This window comes from Rhipicephalus microplus, chromosome X (assembly GCF_043290135.1).
Source record: "Rhipicephalus microplus isolate Deutch F79 chromosome X, USDA_Rmic, whole genome shotgun sequence".
In the NCBI taxonomy this organism is placed as follows: domain Eukaryota; kingdom Metazoa; phylum Arthropoda; class Arachnida; order Ixodida; family Ixodidae; genus Rhipicephalus; species Rhipicephalus microplus.
The window spans coordinates 344,911,795-344,931,196 of NC_134710.1; the positions used below are offsets into that span (position 1 = coordinate 344,911,795).

Genomic DNA, 19,402 nt, shown 5'->3' on the forward strand with positions numbered 1-19,402 from the left:
GGGCTGGGGAAGTTTAGACCGTTTGGGGTTCTTTAAAGGGCCCCTAGTTACATTGGCCTCAAACATTTCTGCATCCATCCAAAATTCAGCCGCCGACCCCCGGATTCGATGCTGCGACCTTCGGGTTAGCAGCCAAGCATCATAAGCACTAGACTACCGCGGCGGGACGAGCATGCTCTAATAAAACAGGAACAAGAAAGTATGAAATATAGTAGGTCTTGCGAGTGGTGGCATGACAGAACTGTTAGGTATCGCTAATCATGTGGCTGCCAAAGACAACTAACGCTCATTTTAAGCGTACAAACCGAAATCTTGCTCTTTTTGCGAGCACCGACGAAAAAAATAAAACGGTGACATTTCAGTTCTGCCTTATTCAGTTGTTCTTACTTCAATTGTACACAACCATATAAATAAAAAGTAATGCACTGTGATGACCACTGAGACGCTTTCGATATATTTGTGTCCTTACATGTCACTGGTAAGTTTATGCTGTAATCTACCGGTACATTGGATCAACCAGTAAACTAAATTTTATGCATTCGCTAAATTGGCATGATGCCTGAAATTATGCATATTGTACGCAGTGGTCTATTTGAATGCAGTTCTTTGCGCCAGGCTGCGAATATATGAGATAGTCTGCAAGCATGGCATTCTGAAAAAAGTTCTCATGCAGTGAGTTACTCCCGCACGTATAATGTCATTTCCGTGTTTTTTTTTTCTGGACTTAATGAGATAAATGAGGCACTAGTGAGCTGGGAAAAAGCAGTAGATAGGTATGCAGCAAATATTTAAAACTTATGATTCTCATTGGATACAGGAACATCTTATATACATCCTTTTATTTTTTGGTTCAAATTGATTTACCATCATGTGACTATGGAGAAGGAGAAAGGCTAACGGGGAATTTTCAGGGAGAACTTTTTTTCTCACGTTCAATACTAAGCGGGGAAGCTGCTAGCTTGAAAAAATGTTTATTGCTTCTAACGCCACCTGGAGAATTAGCCTGTTACACTCTCGCCGCAATGGCTAGTGGCGCTGGCTGATGCTCCCGAAACCACATTTGCAGACATAATGAAGTGTATTGAAGAATGGCTGCAGTCGTCGCTCGATTCATAGAACATCGGACGCGCTATCTGAAGTAGAAGTGTAGGTATACGGTTCCCATTGACGGCAAGTTGCACTTTGGTCGACTTCAATTTGTTTCGATGCTATTACCCCTGTGCTGCAGTTAAAAACTACAAATATTATCTTTCTGGGTGTAAATATCTGTTGGCTACGTTAGGTTGTGTCTGACAAACAAACAATATTCTCGACCAGTTTTTCGTGTAAGAAAACTGATCCGGGCATATACGTGAAAGGAGTGTCAGTTCGCGGTCTCAAGAATACTGTGCTAATTAATTATGAAGTAGCACATCTCAGCCCTGCAATCGTCCATGCATAGCTTCCTTTTTTTCTGCTTTCCTTCACAGACATCCTGAGCCATCTCACCTATCTGCCACTTGTGCCGTTTATTAACTTGCTTTGTGAACGAGAACTATTTGTCCCTTGTTTGTTTATTGGTCAATTGGGAACCTTGATGAATAAGTAACTTCAAAAATGCAGAATGAACATACTGAGCACACGCGCGAGAAATAGAAATGTCCCAGTGTTTCATGAACAGAGTTGTGAAATAATAAAAAAATTCTTTGAGAGAATCTGCATCAGCTACATAGCGATTAATTATTAAATAGTTTGCCATTCTACGTCAGATAGAAGTGAATAAAATGACAAAAGAACATCAATAACTTATTACAAATCTGACTATCAAATAATGCACGACGGTAACCGCCTATCTACCTAGCTTTATTTCCTTCTACAAACCAGTCACGTCGCCTGTATGGGAGAGGGGGCACTAAGTCTCCCTCCTTCGACCGCATACCTATAATTAGGAGTCTGAATAATGGCTGCATCTTCATTCTAGACATGTAGTGTAATGCTACTTATAGCATGATTCTCGCACGAACATTCATTGAAATACATTTCACAGCAGTCACGTATTTATGTTGTGTACACCCATCTCGATGCCAATGCACTGTTAATCTGGTTTGCAGGTTTCAGACCAGATCATCTTGTTGAGAAAGCTGTGCATTCTACGCAGATAATAAGCTGATAAAGACAGACTTTTTTGTTAATAATACATATACAAAACATCATAAATGGGTTATAAAAACAGAACAATTATCAGTAAACAGGATGCATACATTAAATCGGGCAATGAAAGGGTTATATACGGTTAGTAAATAGTGAAAACGGTATAACTGTAAAGCTATATAACTCTCAAAAATGTGCCCAAAACGCTTTTTAGCTAAAAGTTACTATTTACATAGTTATTACACTTTGATCTTTGCCTCAGAAAGCAAGAAGGTTTTTTTTAACTGCGCCACAAATTGTGCAAGGACGCTTGGTTTGACGAAAACGCAAAGTCCTCACTCTTATATCAAAAATATCCATCTCTTAGATTTGCACCTAATCAAAAGATCGATGGATCATTTGACATACTACTGCACCGTCTACAATTAGGTGTTGCATACACACCTCACTTTAGCCGCATAAAAAAAACAATGTTCCCGCACTGTAACCACTGTGATCCTTTCGAAGTGTCAGAGGAAAATATCCTTACAGAATGTCCACAATATAATGAACACAACGCTGAACTGAGTGATCGCTTGAACCGACTCGACAGGTGGCCATTTGTGATTGTACAAGGCCCCGCAGGGGCGTCTGCGCAAGCAAGCATTTGGTGTGTAGCGACACCATGGACCCATGGACCCGAGCCAACAGGGGGGTTTCGACCTCCTCCCACGCCTAGCCCTGCGTGGCTTAGCCATGTCCGGGGAAAAGGGAATCCATGGGGTTGAGCCGACGCTGGGTGATTGGTGATTGGACCTTTAAGGCTACCCGGCAGAGGCAACACGCCCATTTGTTCCTGGCTTCATGTTGACGGCACTCCTGGGCTGACCCACCCTGGGGAAATCGGCAGTCGCCTTTTCCTACCTCTCTCTCCCTACATCTTCGTCTTTTTTCTTCTTCAAATCTATCCTGCTTTCTTCTCTTTTCCATTTACTTCATTGTTTCCTGGCGGCGAGGTTTAACCTCGTGTAGGTATCCAACCTTGGGTATGTTATATCCAGCTATAGTGATAGCGTACAGCTGGCGTTGTACAGACTTCGTTCAAGTCATGCCACATCCCCTTGTTAGGCTTCTTGGTGGGCGGCTGGCACTGTCGCCGAACAGAAGCAGTACTTTATGGCTCAACAAGCTTCCTTTTTCTTCGATCGCCCTCAGGCAAGAGGGCGCACCAAAGCACCCTTCTAATTCTTTTTGCGAAGCACTGAGAATATCCCCAAATATCATGTAATCCATAGTGAGCGCAACTTAACTGCTCGTAAACTGTCTTCTTTCCTGGTGGTGAAATGTCTTGGAAACACCATTTGACCAGGCTACAAGGCCACAAAAAGGCCTAGCGGTGATTTGCTACTCGAACTTAAAGACAATGACTAATTTGAGAAATTGAATGGCTTGAAATGTATTGGTGACGTACCAGTAACCATGTGTGCACATAGAACAATGTACATGAGCCATGGTGTAATATCGGAAGATGACTTCTTGCACCTCAGTGATGAGGAACTTCTAGATGGCTTCCACAATCAAAATGTTATAAAGGTTGAAAGAATCCTGATTCGCCGAAAGAATGAGCAGATCCGCACTGAACACTCAATACTAACCTTTGACAGCTGTGTGCTCCCTACCACACTAGATGCAGGCTACATCAAACTTCACGTGAGGCCGTACATCCCGAACCCTCGGTGATGCTTTAAGTGCCAGTGGTACGGGTATGGATCCCAGACATGCCGGGGAAAGCAGATATATGCGAAATGCAGCTCTAATGAACACAAGTCTAACGATTGCGAATCATGTCCACATTGTGTGAACTGTGATGAAAGTCATCTAGCCTACTCTAGAATATGTCCTACATGGAAGATCAAAAAAGAGATCATCTTACTAAAAGTAAACGAAAACATAACATTTCGTGAAGCAGAGAACAGTCTGTCATGCCTTGATCACACCAGTTTTGACGAGGTTGTACGATGGGGGGTAGTGCCAGTGGTGCCTCGGTAGTCTACTGCGGTCACCAACAGTGGCCCAGTAGCCACTTCGTCCACCACTCAGGTGGCTGATACAATTTCTGCGCCACCAACATCAAAGGTGGGTCTGCAGGCTTCGGCTCAGCAGGCCCCGAAGCTGAATCGAATTCCAAGGCCGGAGACGCAAGTCTCTGAGCCCTGTCCTCGACCTTCCAGTGCCTCGGAGAAGTCTATAGAAATCGATGGACAAACACCAGCGTCATTGACGCTCAAAAATCAGCGCTCTTTGGAGTACAATAAAAAACAAAAACATCCCATAAACGCTCCGTCAAAGTGTCGGTAACCTAAAAGGTTACCTTCCTCACATATCTCCAGCATGTTCATCTGAACACAGGACACATACAATTTCTTTAATATGACCACACAAATATCACAGGGAAATGCCAGGGGCGTGTTTCATAATCTTGATGATATAAAAGGCTTACTAAATGATTATCAGCCTAAAGTGTTCTGTGTTCAAGAAACTCATTTAAAGCAACTCGCATGAATTTCTTAAATCAATACGTGGTTTTTCGCAAAGATCGAAATGGTGCCAATTCCTCAGCGGGAGATGTGGCAGTAATCGCACAAAGAAGCGTAGCATGCTACCACATTCCGCTACAAAGCTCTCTTGAGGTTGCGGCTGTTCGTGCTATTTTATTGAATCATTTCACAACTATCTGATCTATCTACATACCCCCCGACGAATTGTTCCGTAAAATAGAGTTTGAAAAGCTGATTGATCAGCTCCCAGAACCGTATGTTTTAATTGGAGATTTTAATGCTCACAGATTCTTATGGGGTGATACCAGAGGTGATGATAGAGGTTGCGCTATAGAAAGCTTTCTTCTCTCATCTGGAGCATGTCCGTTCAATAAGGAAGAGCCAATATACTATAGTGCCACACACAATACATATTCATGCATAGATTTAGCCAATGGGTCACCGTCACTCCTACCTTACATAGATTGGAAAGTTATAAATAATCCATATGGAAGTGACCATTTTACGACTCTTTTAGAAACAAGACAACGGGATGACTGACCTTTTCATTCAAAAAAGTGGAACTTTCAAGGTGCAAACTGGGCGAAATTTGGAGCTATGTACACTATGCCTTGAAGAGGTGGACCATTTGGGCGTAGAAGAGATGGCCAACTATATCTCTGAATATATCTTCAATTGTGCTAAAAAGTGTATACCACAGTCTAGCAAAAATAAAGTAAACGCGAAGCCATGGTGAGTGTGAAATTGCCAAAAAACAGCAAAACAAAGCATGGAGGACTTTTTCTCACTACCCAACAATAGAAAACTTGTATAACTTCAAAAGTTGCAAAGCGAATGGCAGGCGTACTCGCCAATTAGCCAAACGACAAAGCTGGACACACTACATATCCTCAATAAACCCCTACACAGATGCCAGCAAGGTGTATAATAGGTCGCATAAACTTAAAGGACAAGGCCCAAACCCCTTCCCTTTGGTGAATGACTGTGGTGATACAATTGAAGAACAGGCAAATGCTCTTGGCGAGCACTTTGAGAAAATATCAAGCTCAGAAAATAATACTGCTAAGTTCTTACGCCACAAAAGCATAGCTGAATGTGTACATCTGCGCCCGAACAAGCCTGTATCAGAAGGATACAATAAATCACTAGCACTACATGAATTGAAGCTTGCCCTTGGTTCCTGTGAAAGTAGTTCTGCCCCTGCCTCTGATACAATTACCTATTAAATGATCAAAAATCTCCCTGAAGAAACCCTAAAATGCCTTTTAGCACTTCACAACAATTATTTTATTACTGGCGAAATACCCTCTGCTTGAAAGAGGCAATAGTCCTACCAATCCTTAAACAGGGTAAAGATCCTTCTTCAGTAAATAGTTACAGGCCCATTGCACTCACAAGCTTCCTACTCAAAGTGTTTGAAAAAAATGATTAACCGCCATTTGTTCTATTACCTAGAATATAACGGTATATTGGACGTGTGCCAGTCTGGCTTCCGTACAGCTAGATCCACAACTGACAATCTCGTCCTCCTCGAGTCATATATACGTGATGCATTTGAACACAATCAATACTGTCTTCCTGTTTTCTTTGATCTTAAAAAGGCTAATGATGCGGCCTGGCGATATGGAATACTGCAAGACTTATCGTCCTATGAAATATGCGGCAGGTTGATTACCATCTTAAAAGATTACCTGTCTGAAAGGAAGTTTCGTGTAAGAATAGGCAGTGTGTTATCCCGCACACTTCTTCAAGAAAACAGAGTGCTGCAGGGCGGAGTATTGAGCTGCACCCTTTTTATAGTTAAAATTAACTCTCTTCGTTCTGTTATTCCTCTTGCGATATTGTATGCGAACGCCAGATACAATTAGGTGTTAACTGCCTTGCAAAATGGGCTGATGAGAATGGTTTTAAGTTCAACGCTGACAAGACCACTGGTGTGCTTTTCTCCAGATGAAGAGGTTTACATCCTGACCCCGGCATACTAATGAATGGACAAAATTTAGTCATCGCGAAAGAACAAAAATTCCTCGCGGTAATTTTTAATTTCAAACTCACCCTCATCCAGCACATGAAACAGCTGAAGTTAAAATGTCTCAAGACCACGAACCTTTTAAAGATTTTATCGCATCAGTCATGGGCACGGACAGTCACTGTTTCACATCTGTGTTTAGAAGCCTGGTTTTGTCACGCATAGACTATGGATGCATAGTATATCAGTCAGCTACAAAGACAGCACTCAAAATGTTGGACCCTGTATACCACTTAGGTATCCGGCTGGCACTTGGTGCATTCCGTACCAGCCCTGTCCAAAGCCTCTATGCAGAGTCCAATCAGTGGCCGCTGGACTATCAGCGCACATATCTAGAAGTCTCCTATGCAGTTAAAATTATGTCTCTGAAGCAGCACCCCTGCAAAGCACGTATGAATGATCTCTTCACTACTGAGTAAAACGCAAACCGTCCTTCTATGGCCGCACCGTTCCCAATGGCAATAAGACCTGTAGTAGAAAAGCTTTGAATTTGTTTCGATGAATTACAGGAAAGTGACCACGCTGAACACATTCCCCCTTGGCAGCAGTGTCCGGTCACTTGTGACTGGTCCTTCAAAGACCTCAAAAAGAAAAATATAATCAAGTTCATTATTTCAGCAACATTTCTTGGCCCTAGAGCACGAATATTCTGCAGCCGCATTCTTCTCTGATGGTTCAAAGTCTCGAGCATCTGTATCCTGTGCAGCCTACGGACAAAGCTTCTCCGACACCAGAACCCTGCATACACATACCAGCATTTTCACAGAGGAAGCCTGTGGTATCCTGCTTATAATACAGCGCATTATACAACACAAGATACCAATGTCTATAGCGTACACAGATTCTTTAAGTGTTGTCACCGCCCTTTCTTGTGGCAAGTACAGCAAGAAGCCCGCTTTCGACAAGCTCCTTAATGAAATCTGTGCAGCCTATAACCTAAAACTTTCCATTGTTATTTGCTGGGTGCCAAGGTCATTCTGAGATTGAGGGCAATGAAACAGTGGACCGGAATGCACGAGAAGCCGCTGATCGGCAAGCCATAGATATAACCACTGTTCCTGGTGTGGATATAAAACCTGTTGTACGTAGAGGATTATGCAACCACTGGCAAGAAGAATGGGACAAACAGGTCGACAACAAACTCCGCCTAGTAAAATCCCAACTGAGTAAAGTTATCCCACAAAAACGCAACAGATTCACTGAAGTCACTCTAACCCGGCTCAGAATGGGACACACTCATGCCACACATAAACATTTTTGACAGGCTCTGAACCACCTACATTTATACACTGTGGAGAGAGCCTAACCATTTTGCATATCCTCATTCAATGTCATGTGCTTCACCAAGCACGACTGACCCATTTGAGGGAGTTCTACCAGTATCATATCCCCTTTCATCTCGCGCTATTTTTATCACTTGATGCAGTGTTTGAAATTAAGAGACTTCTTCATTATCTTGGGAAAGTCAAATTTTTAACAATGATATAATTTCATCCTAGCCACCTTGCTGTGCCTCAAGTATGAGGTGCCACCTAGTGCAAAAAACACACGAACTGCGAAGGCTTTGACATCTGAGCCTTCGCAGTTCTCTCTGAGGCAGGGACTTCAGCCGTGAGGGTCTTGGACCTTGTTGACTCATTTATCGTCACAGATGATTATCGTCAACGAAATGATTTTAACAAAGTCACATTCTTTTTAAATGCACTGTGCTTTACATATTTCATAGGTATTCACTACACATCATTTGTTTTAATTTTTAGACTAATAACTTGAAACGAGACAATGCTTGTATTGGCGCTCTTTGGCCTTAGATGCCCCTGCGCCAATAAAACATAATAATAATAATAATAATAATAATAATAATAATAATAATAATAATAATAATAATAATAATAATAATAATAATAATAATAATAATAATAATAATAATAATAATAATAATAATAATAATAATAATAATAATAATAATAATAATAGTGCTTAGACTGCGGCCACATTCCGATATTCAAAGGCGCGCAGTGAGCACCCTCTGTGATTTTTAATGGACACAAATTTAATTAACAGTCTTTAGTTCATATTGATATGTGTAAGAAACTGCCCCTTCGGCACAAGCACTGAAATGATATTCAAAAGGAGGAAGACCTTGCCACTATTTGTACGGACTCTATCCGCAATGTGATCACGATATATGAACTGGACTATGCCCATATATACTGCGCTCATTCATGCGATAGGAGTCCTATAATATATATATATATATATATATATATATATATATATATATATATATATATATATATATATATATATAAATATATATATATATATAGGCAGGCATGGTGGTTGAGTGGCCGTAGCGTTGCATATAGTCTAGTAGATCCTCCGTGCGTGGTTTATTTCGACGTTTCGGCCTAGAGTCTGGCCTTCATCAGGAATAAAGATACAGTTTGTCGGTGCTCAGCTTTATACAATCTCAAATCAGAGGGCAAGGTAAGAGGGAAAAAAAGGAAAGAAAAAAAAGAAAAGGAAAGGATAGGAAAAAAAAGAAAAAAGAGAAAAATAATATACGGTGGACGCCCCTCGGGTGCCCCCCTTCCACTTTTCCCTCCACTCCCCCCATCTCTCTCCCCCTCTCCCCTTCACCTTTCTGATTTCAGCGGTCTGTGTATGTTTCCGTTCACTAGCGCATTCCTCCCGATCAGACGGCCCCTCCTGGCACTGGCGGTTCGGTGTGGGGCAAAAAAGAGCTTTTCAGGAAGTCCTAAGCCTTTAACTACTCGGGGTCCCGTAAACAATTCGTCGTAGAAGGACGGGGGCCGCGTATTGTGGCAGAGGCTGGTCAGTGGGCATTTTAGGAAGTTCTAAGCCTTTAACTACTCCGCGCCCTGTCAACATTTCGTCGTAAAAATAGGGGTGCCCCGTATTTCGGTAGGCTGTGCAAGCGCGTGCAATGCGAATTCCTGGCCCGCTTCTAAATTACGCGTGTCTTCGCATTGCACGCGCTTGCACAGCCTACCGCAATACGGGGCACCCCTATTTTTACGACGAAATGTTGACAGGGCGCGGAGTAGTTAAAGGCTTAGAACTTCCTAAAATGCCCGCTGACCAGCCTCTGCCACAATACGCGGCCCCCGTCCTTCTACGACGAATTGTTTACGGGACCCCGAGTAGTTAAAGGCTTAGGACTTCCTGAAAAGCTCTTTTTTGCCCCACACCGAACCGCCAGTGCCAGGAGGGGCCGTCTGATCGGGAGGAATGCGCTAGTGAACGGAAGTAGGAGTGACAGTCAGCGCCATCTATAAGCCAAACAACGAGTGTGAAAACACTCTTATTCGCATGTTTGGCGTCACGTAGCACGTGAACTTATTATGAGCGGGCAGCTGATTAATTGTCCCTCTTATACAACCTAAACACACCAAGTCTGCCAGTAGATGGCGCTGACTGTCACTCCTACTTCTAAATTCACATATAAACCCCAAAAAGTGGATGGAGGGACGGCCGCTGTGATACCTCAGTGGTTAGAGCATCGAACGCGTTATTCGAAGGTCGTAGGTTCGATTCCTGCTCACAGCTGGTATTTTTTTCATCCACTTTTCTTTCTTCTTTCTTCATATTTACATTCCATTGGTTCTAATAACTTCCCCTGTACATTCCTTGGCATAACTGTCTGTTATATCTCATTAATATTGTGTTAAAACACGGAAATACGAGCCCTTAGGTATAGACTTCTCTCCCTTATTTCATTGAACGAGGGTCTCGTATTGGCAGACTTGGTGTGTTTAGGTTGTATAAAAGGGACAATTAATCAGCTGCCCGCTCATAATAAGTTCACGTGCTACGTGACGCCAAACATGCGAATAAGAGTGTTTTCACACTCGTTGTTTGGCTTATAGATGGCACTGGCTGTCACTCCTACTTCTAAATTCACATATAAACCCCGAAAAGTGGATGGAGGGACGGCCGCTGTGATAGCTCAGTGGTTAGAGCATCGAACGCGTTATTTGAAGGTCGTAGGTTCGATTCCTGCTCACAGCTGGTAATTTTTTCATCCACTTTTCTTTCTTCTTTCTTCTTATTTACATTCCATTGGTTCTAATAACTTCCCTGTACATTTCGTGGCATAACTGTCTGATATATCTCATTAATATTGTGTTAAAACACGGAAATACGAGCCCTTAGGTATACACTTCTCTCCCTTATTTCATTGAACGAGGGTCTCGTACTGGCAGACTTGGTGTGTTTAGGTTGTATAAGAGGGACAATTAATCAGCTGCCCGCTCATAATAAGTTCACGTGCTACGTGACGCCAAACATGCGAATAAGAGTGTTTTCACACTCGTTGTTTGTCTGCCCATGGCTGGTTATTTTTTCATCCACTTTTCTTTCTTCTTATTTACATTCCATTGGTTCTAATAACTTCCCCTGTACATTCCTTGACATTACTGTCTGTTAGATCTCATATATATATATATATATATATATATATATATATATATATATATATATATATATATATATATATATTGTACAATTATTTTTTTCTGCGTTTATTCTCAATTTTTCATATTTTTGTGTTTATCTTGTACGTTACTGTGTTGATGTTGGAATAGCCAGTTCTAACGTAGCCTACCTTCAATGCTTTGCTTGTGTCCAGCGTACAAGCGCAATCATTGATTGCACATCTGGCCTCCTCCGTGCCATCTCGTATAACGGGACGACCATTCCTGTAAAACAGTCGTTCTACTGGTACACCGCTTTCCCGGGTAACAACACCATGTTCGTGAATCGTGCTTCTGGTGCCTACATCTTCCGACCTCTTAAACAGGAACCGTTACCGGTAGCAGAGAAAGCCGAGCTGGTCTACATTGAAGTGAGTATCTTTTGTTTCTTTTTTTATTAGAATGGAAAATAAACAAGACTTAATGACACATCATAATGGAAAGGCAGCACAACACACATAAACAGAGGAAAGAAGGTGCACAAAACAGTGCTTAACTCACCACTAAGTCTTTTACTTCAGAAATGACACCTATAACAACCCCTGTAAGCTTGCCGTATGCACAAACTGAAGGAACACCCAAATCATTGTATTTCAACGAAACGCCTAGTGAACACAAAAACAGTGTACTTGATTGTGAATATAAATTTTTAAACCACTACATGGGACTTAGATGTACAGGGTTGTCCATTCCAGTTTCAAACACGGCGCAGGGTAGATGCGTGAAATGACCGCACTCCATAGCACGCCAGCGCACATGGTGTGACTGCACATCGAAGCTAATCTGAGCATAAGTATGGACTTTGCCCGATTTCTTCTGAAGCACTCAAGCATCATGCTTGCATTGCTGCGAAACCTGCCTAGCTGTCAGCATGTCATTATCGACTGACTGCACCACGACGCCATTGCACGAAAGTGTGCTTTGCTTGCCGCATTAGTTGTGCAGTTTTTGGCGTAATATGTGAATAGTTTTACCCTTTCGCAGCCACAATCTTTATTAATTGTATGCATCTTTAGAAATTTCTCAGAAGTGCTTTGATTTTGCAATTTAACACCGCATTACAACTCTGCATATAAGTGAGACGTATAAAATGGCTATGGATAATTTTGACCACCTTTGCTTATGTAGCATGAGCTGGCGTTATGCAGCGCTGCCACATGCTTGAACATCTCTTGCATGAAAATTCAGCCAGACCACCAGAGTTTCAGTCTTGCAACATTGGTCTCGATGTATGTTCAGTCCATTTATTCTGAAATATTACGAATAATTCATTCTTCAGATAAGCATTTACGAAACGAGTTTTATGCAAAGATAGAAAGGATGAAAAATCGAGAGGAGGAAGTTTGCCGTGGATCCCTTCTTTCCGAATTCGCATGCAAGCAGAATGCACTCGTGCCACTTAGGTGGTCTGACTGACTTCTAACTAAGATGAAACTTGATCGGCACAAATGAAAGGAATTTTTTCATTGCACATTTTGTATAAAAAACAGTCATACAAGTAAAGGGAAAGTGTCAATCTATAAAAGCAGCTTTATTTAAAACTCACTTATGGACACAATGAGCAAACATTGAACCCAGAATATCTGAACCAATGCGATAATTATCAACAATCACGAGTAGGACACGTCGTATCCTACCCCATCACGTTTGTTATGATGGCGCACATAGCTTTCTTACAGAACTTGAGTACCAAACGAGAGTGAAGTTCAGAGGCACAGAGAGCCTTGAAGCGATCAGAAGTTTTTCAAGAAAGAACATCACAAGAGACAGTATTTCAGCAAGTTCACTTGTACTCGTCAGTGCAAAAGCGTTACTTTGATGAGAAAAAGTTCATTCGTTAAAACGTTGGCCCAAGCAACGTTCCTTGTAATGATTTTAGGAAGTAATCAGTCCATCACGTCTATTAGAGCTACAGTACTAAAAGTAAGGTTACACCCATCGTTTTCCTTTCCATCGCTCCCTGAATCGTGCTCACTTTAAACTGAACCTTCTTTGTAAGCTTCCAGGTTTCTGCTCCGTAGGTAAGGAGTGGCCAGATAAAGCTGTTATATACCTAACTCTTGAGGGATAGTGGCAGATCACCATTCATGATTTGAGAATGCTTGCCGAATGTGATCTACCTCGTCCTTATTCTACAGTAATTTCACTTTCATTGTTTGGCTCCGCACTGATCATCTGTCCCTAAGTAGACATATCCCTTTACAATTTCTAGTGTCTCTCCCCTTATCGCAAAACGCTGTTTTCTGCCGAGGCTGTTTCACATTACTTTAATTTTGTGCATAATAATTTTCATATCTACTCTTCTGCTTTTCATGTTCAGTCAAGTAATCATGACCTGTTATTCGCCCCTAATATACCCATCCAGGCAATGTCATCAGCGACTTGCAGGTTACTAAGATACTCTCGATTGACTCTTATCCTTAACTCTTCCTAATTTAGGTTGCTGAAAGCCTCCTGTAAACATGCGGTCAATAGCATTGGAGATATTGTGTCTCCCTGCCGTACACCCTTTTTTTATTGTGATTTTGTAGCATTTTTTATGGAGATCAATGATGGCTGTGGATCAACTGTAGATTTCTTCCAGTATGTTTATGTAGAGTTCTTTGATGCCGTGATTTCGTAATGCCTGCAGTGTACTGCTGATGTCCCGACTGAGTCAAACGCTTTCTTTTAATCTATGAAGGCTATATATAGCAGCTAGTTGTACTTTGATGCATTTTTCTATCACCTGATTTTTAGTACGAATATGGTCTATTGTGGATTAGCTTCTACGAAACCTTGCTAGATCCTTTGGTTGATTTATCTCGAATGTCGCCTGAATTTATATGTGGGGTTTAACGTCCCAAAACTACGATATGAATTTGAGAGATGCCAATGTCACCTAAATTCTATTAGCAATTATTTTTGTGAATAGTTTCTACAGAAGTGACATTAAGCTGATTGGTCTGTAACTTTTCAAATACTTCACGTCTATTTTTTTATTTGATTAAGATGTTGTTGGCGTCCTTCTAATTGAGATTCTGGTACTCTTCTCATCAAAATACACTTGGTATAAAAGGTGGTGAGTTTTTCTAACACAATTTTTTTGCCATCTTTCAAGAGGTCCTTTGTTATGTTATCCTCACCAGTGGATTTGCTTTTTTGCATTTCTTTTAGCGCTTTCGTTACTTCACCAGTCGTTAGTGGTAAGATGTCGAATCCCTCTGGGCTATTATTGCATCTTACATCATCCTGGTTGTCTCGGCTTCTGTACAGCTCTCTGTAGCACTCTTTTGCCACCTCAACTATCCTATCCATATTGATTATGACATTGCATTCCTTGTCCCTTAATGTATACATCCAATTTTTGCCTATGCACAAGTATGCCTTGGCAACTTTTAGGCTTTGCCCCTTTTTACAGCCTGCTCAATTCCCTCCATTTTATATTATCTGATGTCGGCTGCCTTGCACCTGTTGAATAACTTCGAAAGCTCCACTAGCTCTATATTCTTGGTCGCATTTGAAGCTTTCATGGTTTGTCGTCTCTTAATGAGGGTTTTCTCTTCTACCGATATAATATGCCAGTGCCCTGTCAAGTGACTGTACTTCTGACTTCCATTGCGCACTCTTAGGTGATACTAGTAAGATTACCATTCATTGTGTTATTGCTAACGTTGGTTACTGTGTTATTGCTAACGTTGGTTACCTCGTTTAAAGCCTCGAATCTGTTCTGAAGTGAAACTCTGAAATCCAACACTTTCCCTCTTACCACTAGCTCATTAATTGGCTTCTCGCGTATCAGTTTATGCGTGTTCTTTCTTAAATTTAGTTGAATACGAGGTTCTAAGGTCCCTGCATTGAATCTGGCCACTACTTCTACATCCTGTGCAACGTCTAGGTGTGCACACAGAATGAAGTCTATTTAATTTTTAGTTTTGCCATTAGGACTTTGCTACGTGCACATATTGTTAGCTCGTTTTCTGACGAAGGTATTCAAGATCCATAAGTCATGTCCTGCGTACTCTACTAATAATTCTCTTCTGGAATTTAGAGAGCTGATGCCATATTCCCCCTGGGCACGGTCTCCGGCCTGTTTCTTCCCTACTTTGGCATTAAAGTTGCCCATCAGAATAGTATACTGTGTCTAAATATTATGAATCTTTTAGACTCTTCAGATAAGCATTTAAGAAATGGGTTTCCTGCACCAATAGATTGTGCAAGTTTCATGCAAGACGATTGTCCTGTCCTAGTCAGGGGGCCAAAACTCCCTATGCGATGAAAAGGAAAAAAATAGGTGTAACCTTAAGAGACAAGAAGAGAGCAGAGTGGGTCAGAAAACAAGCGGAAGTTAAAGATACCAGAGTTGAAATCAAAAAGAGGAAATGGACATGGGCCTGGTATGTAGGCAGGATAACCGCTGGTCATTGAGTGTAACTGAGCGGATTCCCAGAGAAGGCAAACGCATGAAGGGGAGACAGAAAGTTAGGTGGACCGATTAGATTTAAAAGTTCGCAGGCATAATGTGGCAGGAGAAAGCACAAGACCGGGGTCGATTGGCAGATCATGGGAGAAGCCTTTGCCCTGCAATGGGCTTAGTCAGGTTGATGACGATGATGATTACAAGTAAAGACCGAAAACCCAGCTACAAGAATTTTATGTACAGGAAGGAGCCTATAACTACTTGACATCATTCGAGCTACATGCTTAAAGTAAAAGAAGCAAAAACTATGTCGCCTAGCCAACACGAATTCAAGGCTTTCATCAAATGCATTTTGCCGAGAGCAGTTGGCTGCTATCTTGGCCAATTAGTCTAGTGACACTACACTTCTCTCAGTTCAATCAAGCTTGCAGAGAACAGGGTTTACTCGTGCAAAATCAATACCTCCCCTGCTTAAATAATCGGTTGAAATACTTGTGCTCACCTGTTGCCACTAGGAAACCTGAAAAAGCTTTGCGGAACTGGAAACCCCCAGGTTACCACAATGTATAGCCGCAAAAAACAAGTCTTGCCCGATTCAGCCATCGTTATTGAATGCATGGTTGACTTGCTCGGCGTAGCTCCCTGCGGCTTCCGATCCCTGCCCGCCATAACTTGCTGTCTCTATATTCTCCATAGTTGGCACGCTGACCGAGCTAGATATCTGAGCGTGATCTAACTTGCAATATCGCTGAGCGAATGGTGATAAAGAGCAGTGACAAGCACTACGAACTCAAGTCAAATACTTCTCGCGCTTCGCTTGATTTAAAATTCACAATATAAGAAATAAAAAGAGACATATAAACAAACGCAAGTTGTTTAGAGTGGTATCGAAGTTTTTTCATTTGTAAAAACTTGTGAAAGCCAACAGATTATAACATGTACAACAACCTCACTACATTAACAAAATATTAGGATGCCCAGCAACCGCTACGAGCGTGCATGATCCTTGAAACTGAAACTCACGATGAGTTTTCGGGGCCTGCCTTAGTCTACATAATAATGCAGAATCTACCATTTGTGCTGCCTTGATGGCCTATTATTTGGCCCAATGGCTCTCCCGTTTGTTGCCACCTGCTAGGCATCCTTTCTTCCGCTTCAAGCCATACTTCCCCACAATGAAGTTACACGAACAATAACATCTTGCAATAATCTCCAGTTCATCCATCGAGTAACACTTCCTCGTTTCTTGATGTTCACAGTTTCTGAACAATTTTCGCTAACTCACAGCGCAAGAAGAACGAAGACGCAGATGAAGAATAATACAGCACGAGTGTTGACTCTAAACTGCGGAACAAAATATCTGCTTCCCTCACCATCGGGTCACAACCACAATCTCTCCAGTTTGACGGCACGTGCAAACCGCCTGAAGCCCTCAACGATGCCAAATGCTCTCTCAATCTAATATTTACACATCGTCCAGTTTGATCAATATATACGGGCCCGCATGAGAACGGCAACCTGTACACAACACCTTACTTGCATCTAATGTATCTATCTTTCTGTTTCTCTGAACATGAACCGCAAGCCTTACCAATACCCCATAGCTTCCTTTGAAAACGGGAAAAAATGATGGAAAGCTTATTAGGGGCGGATAGGGCGACGTGTGCCCCATATCTGTTTCCAACTTTCTTCAGGGAGTGCGAAAACTTATGCACATAAGGTACCACCACCAGCCTTTTTTCTTTTCGTCCTTGCTTTGTTGTCTATTACCAACTGTGAACTATTACCAACTAGCCCAGAGTTTTTTTTGTACAGCTTCTGAATTCTCTTGACCATCTGTATAAAAAGGCCTAGTCAGAGATTACGAACAGAAAAGTCTCAGAATGCTCAGCAAACTTCCGCATGGAATTCAATTCATATGACTACTACAGCAAGCTGTCATTCATCACATTCACCTTTAAACAGTGTACAATGCGAGGCCAATCCATTCTTCGCTCAGCTGAACCCACGACATTGCACACCTACCTTGCACACTATCCAAAAAACTTAGAAAACCCTCCTAAAGCAGTCTGTTACTTAGCCAGCCTTTGCGTTACAATTTCTCAAGATGTGTTTTAAGCTATTCTGGTCTGTGCCGTCATGAGCTTGACATTCTTAATACTTGCTAAGCTATGTGCCTGATTGGGGGAGGAGAACTATAGCCGAATCGTTTCTGGTTAAATAAACCACTAGGTGTTCTTCAACTCATTGTATTTCATTCGGCTGTGGTAGCCCTAAGTCATCATCATCATCAGCCTGACTACGACCACTGCGGGACAAAGACCTCTCTCATGTTCCGCCAGTTAACCAGGTCTTGTTCTTGCTGCTGCCAATTTATGCCCGCTAACTTCTTAATCTCATCTGCCCACCTAACCTTCTGTCTCCCCCTAACTCGCTTGCCTTCTCTGGGAATCCAGTTAGCTACCCTTAATGACCAGCGGTTATCCTGTCTACGCGCTACATGCCCAGCTCATGTCCATTTTCTCTTCTTTATTTCAACTATGAAATCCTTAACCCCCGTTTGTTCCCTAATCCGCTCTGCTCTCTTCTTGTCTCTTAGGGTTACACCTACCATTTTTCTTTCCATTGCTCGCTGCGTCGTCCTGAAATTAAGCTGAACCCTCTCTGTAAATCTCCAGGTTTCTGCTCCGTATCAAGTACCGGCAAGATACAGCTGTTATATACCCTCCTCTTGAGGGATAGTGGCAATCTACCTGTCATAATTTGAGAGTGCTTGCCAAATGTGCTCCACCCCATTCTTTTTTTTTTCTAGTTACTTCAATCTCGTGGTTCGGCTCCGTGGTTATTACCTGCTTTAAGTAGACATAGTCTTTCACAACTTGAAGTGCACTATTACCTATCTCGAATCATTGCTCTCTACCGAGGTTGTTGTACATTACTTTCGTTTTCCTACATTCCTACAAGCCCTAAGTATGGGGATTGAACTTACCTAATGCTCTTTAGACGCAGCTACAACGAAACTAGTTTAAAGTATCTGGAACCATTGTCTACGTCTTCCATATGTGGAGAGTTACATTGCAGCGTAATAACCCCTAAACTATAGCAATGTTGAAGTATTTGCGAAAATACATGCAAGCAAGAAGGATTGTGTCAGTGGAAAAAGGAACAGAGCCAGGGGACTCACTCACCTCCTCTTGCGGGTTGTATATAGTCACTAAGTTTAATCCTGCAAGTGCCAGTACAGTGAAAGAGGTGAAGTGGAGGGCGACGTGCTGAAAAATTTGTCCCCTTACTCTACCATTTGAAAGGACGCATTTCCTATATCTCAAACATAGATCAGCTTTGAGAGAAACTTAGCGTCATTCGAGAATGACGGATACTAAACAGACTCCTATCCATCTTCTGCATTACTATAAGCCTTACCTAGATTCATTTTTATATTCAAGACTAGTCATAAGTATTACAAAGTAGTATTCTTCATACGCCATTCCAATATTTATTGATTAGAAGTGTGAATTACAAAAGGGGGGGTGCCGTGTATTCCACTCTCCTCCCACATACACTTCCAGAGGAGTTCTTGATAAATATATCTTATGTTGCTGTCTTAATCAAGAAAAATCTCCTTGCTGGTTTGCAACACATTAAATAACTTGTATTCAATGGCACTAAACCAAAATGCACCCAAATCACCGATTATGTGAGATATTGTTGTTAAAAAGTGTTGACACCATGATCAAAAAAGCTAATTTTCGACTTACGGACTTGTTAGTCGACTCACTCTGACCAAGATCAAGCGGCAAGCGTGAGT

At 41.8% G+C, this 19,402-nt stretch overlaps 1 protein-coding gene across 3 annotated transcripts in view; it reads left to right on the forward strand.

The window, feature by feature from the left end:
- LOC119161161 (lysosomal alpha-mannosidase) overlaps positions 1–19,402 on the forward strand; it is a 218,865-nt gene that overhangs the window by 134,824 nt on the left and 64,639 nt on the right. For all 3 annotated transcript variants that reach the window (XM_037413512.2, XM_075879813.1, XM_037413511.2), the window contains exon 18: positions 11,351–11,566. In XM_037413512.2, coding sequence (XP_037269409.2) covers positions 11,351–11,566 — 216 coding nt within the window. The remainder of the gene's footprint in view (positions 1–11,350; positions 11,567–19,402) is intronic.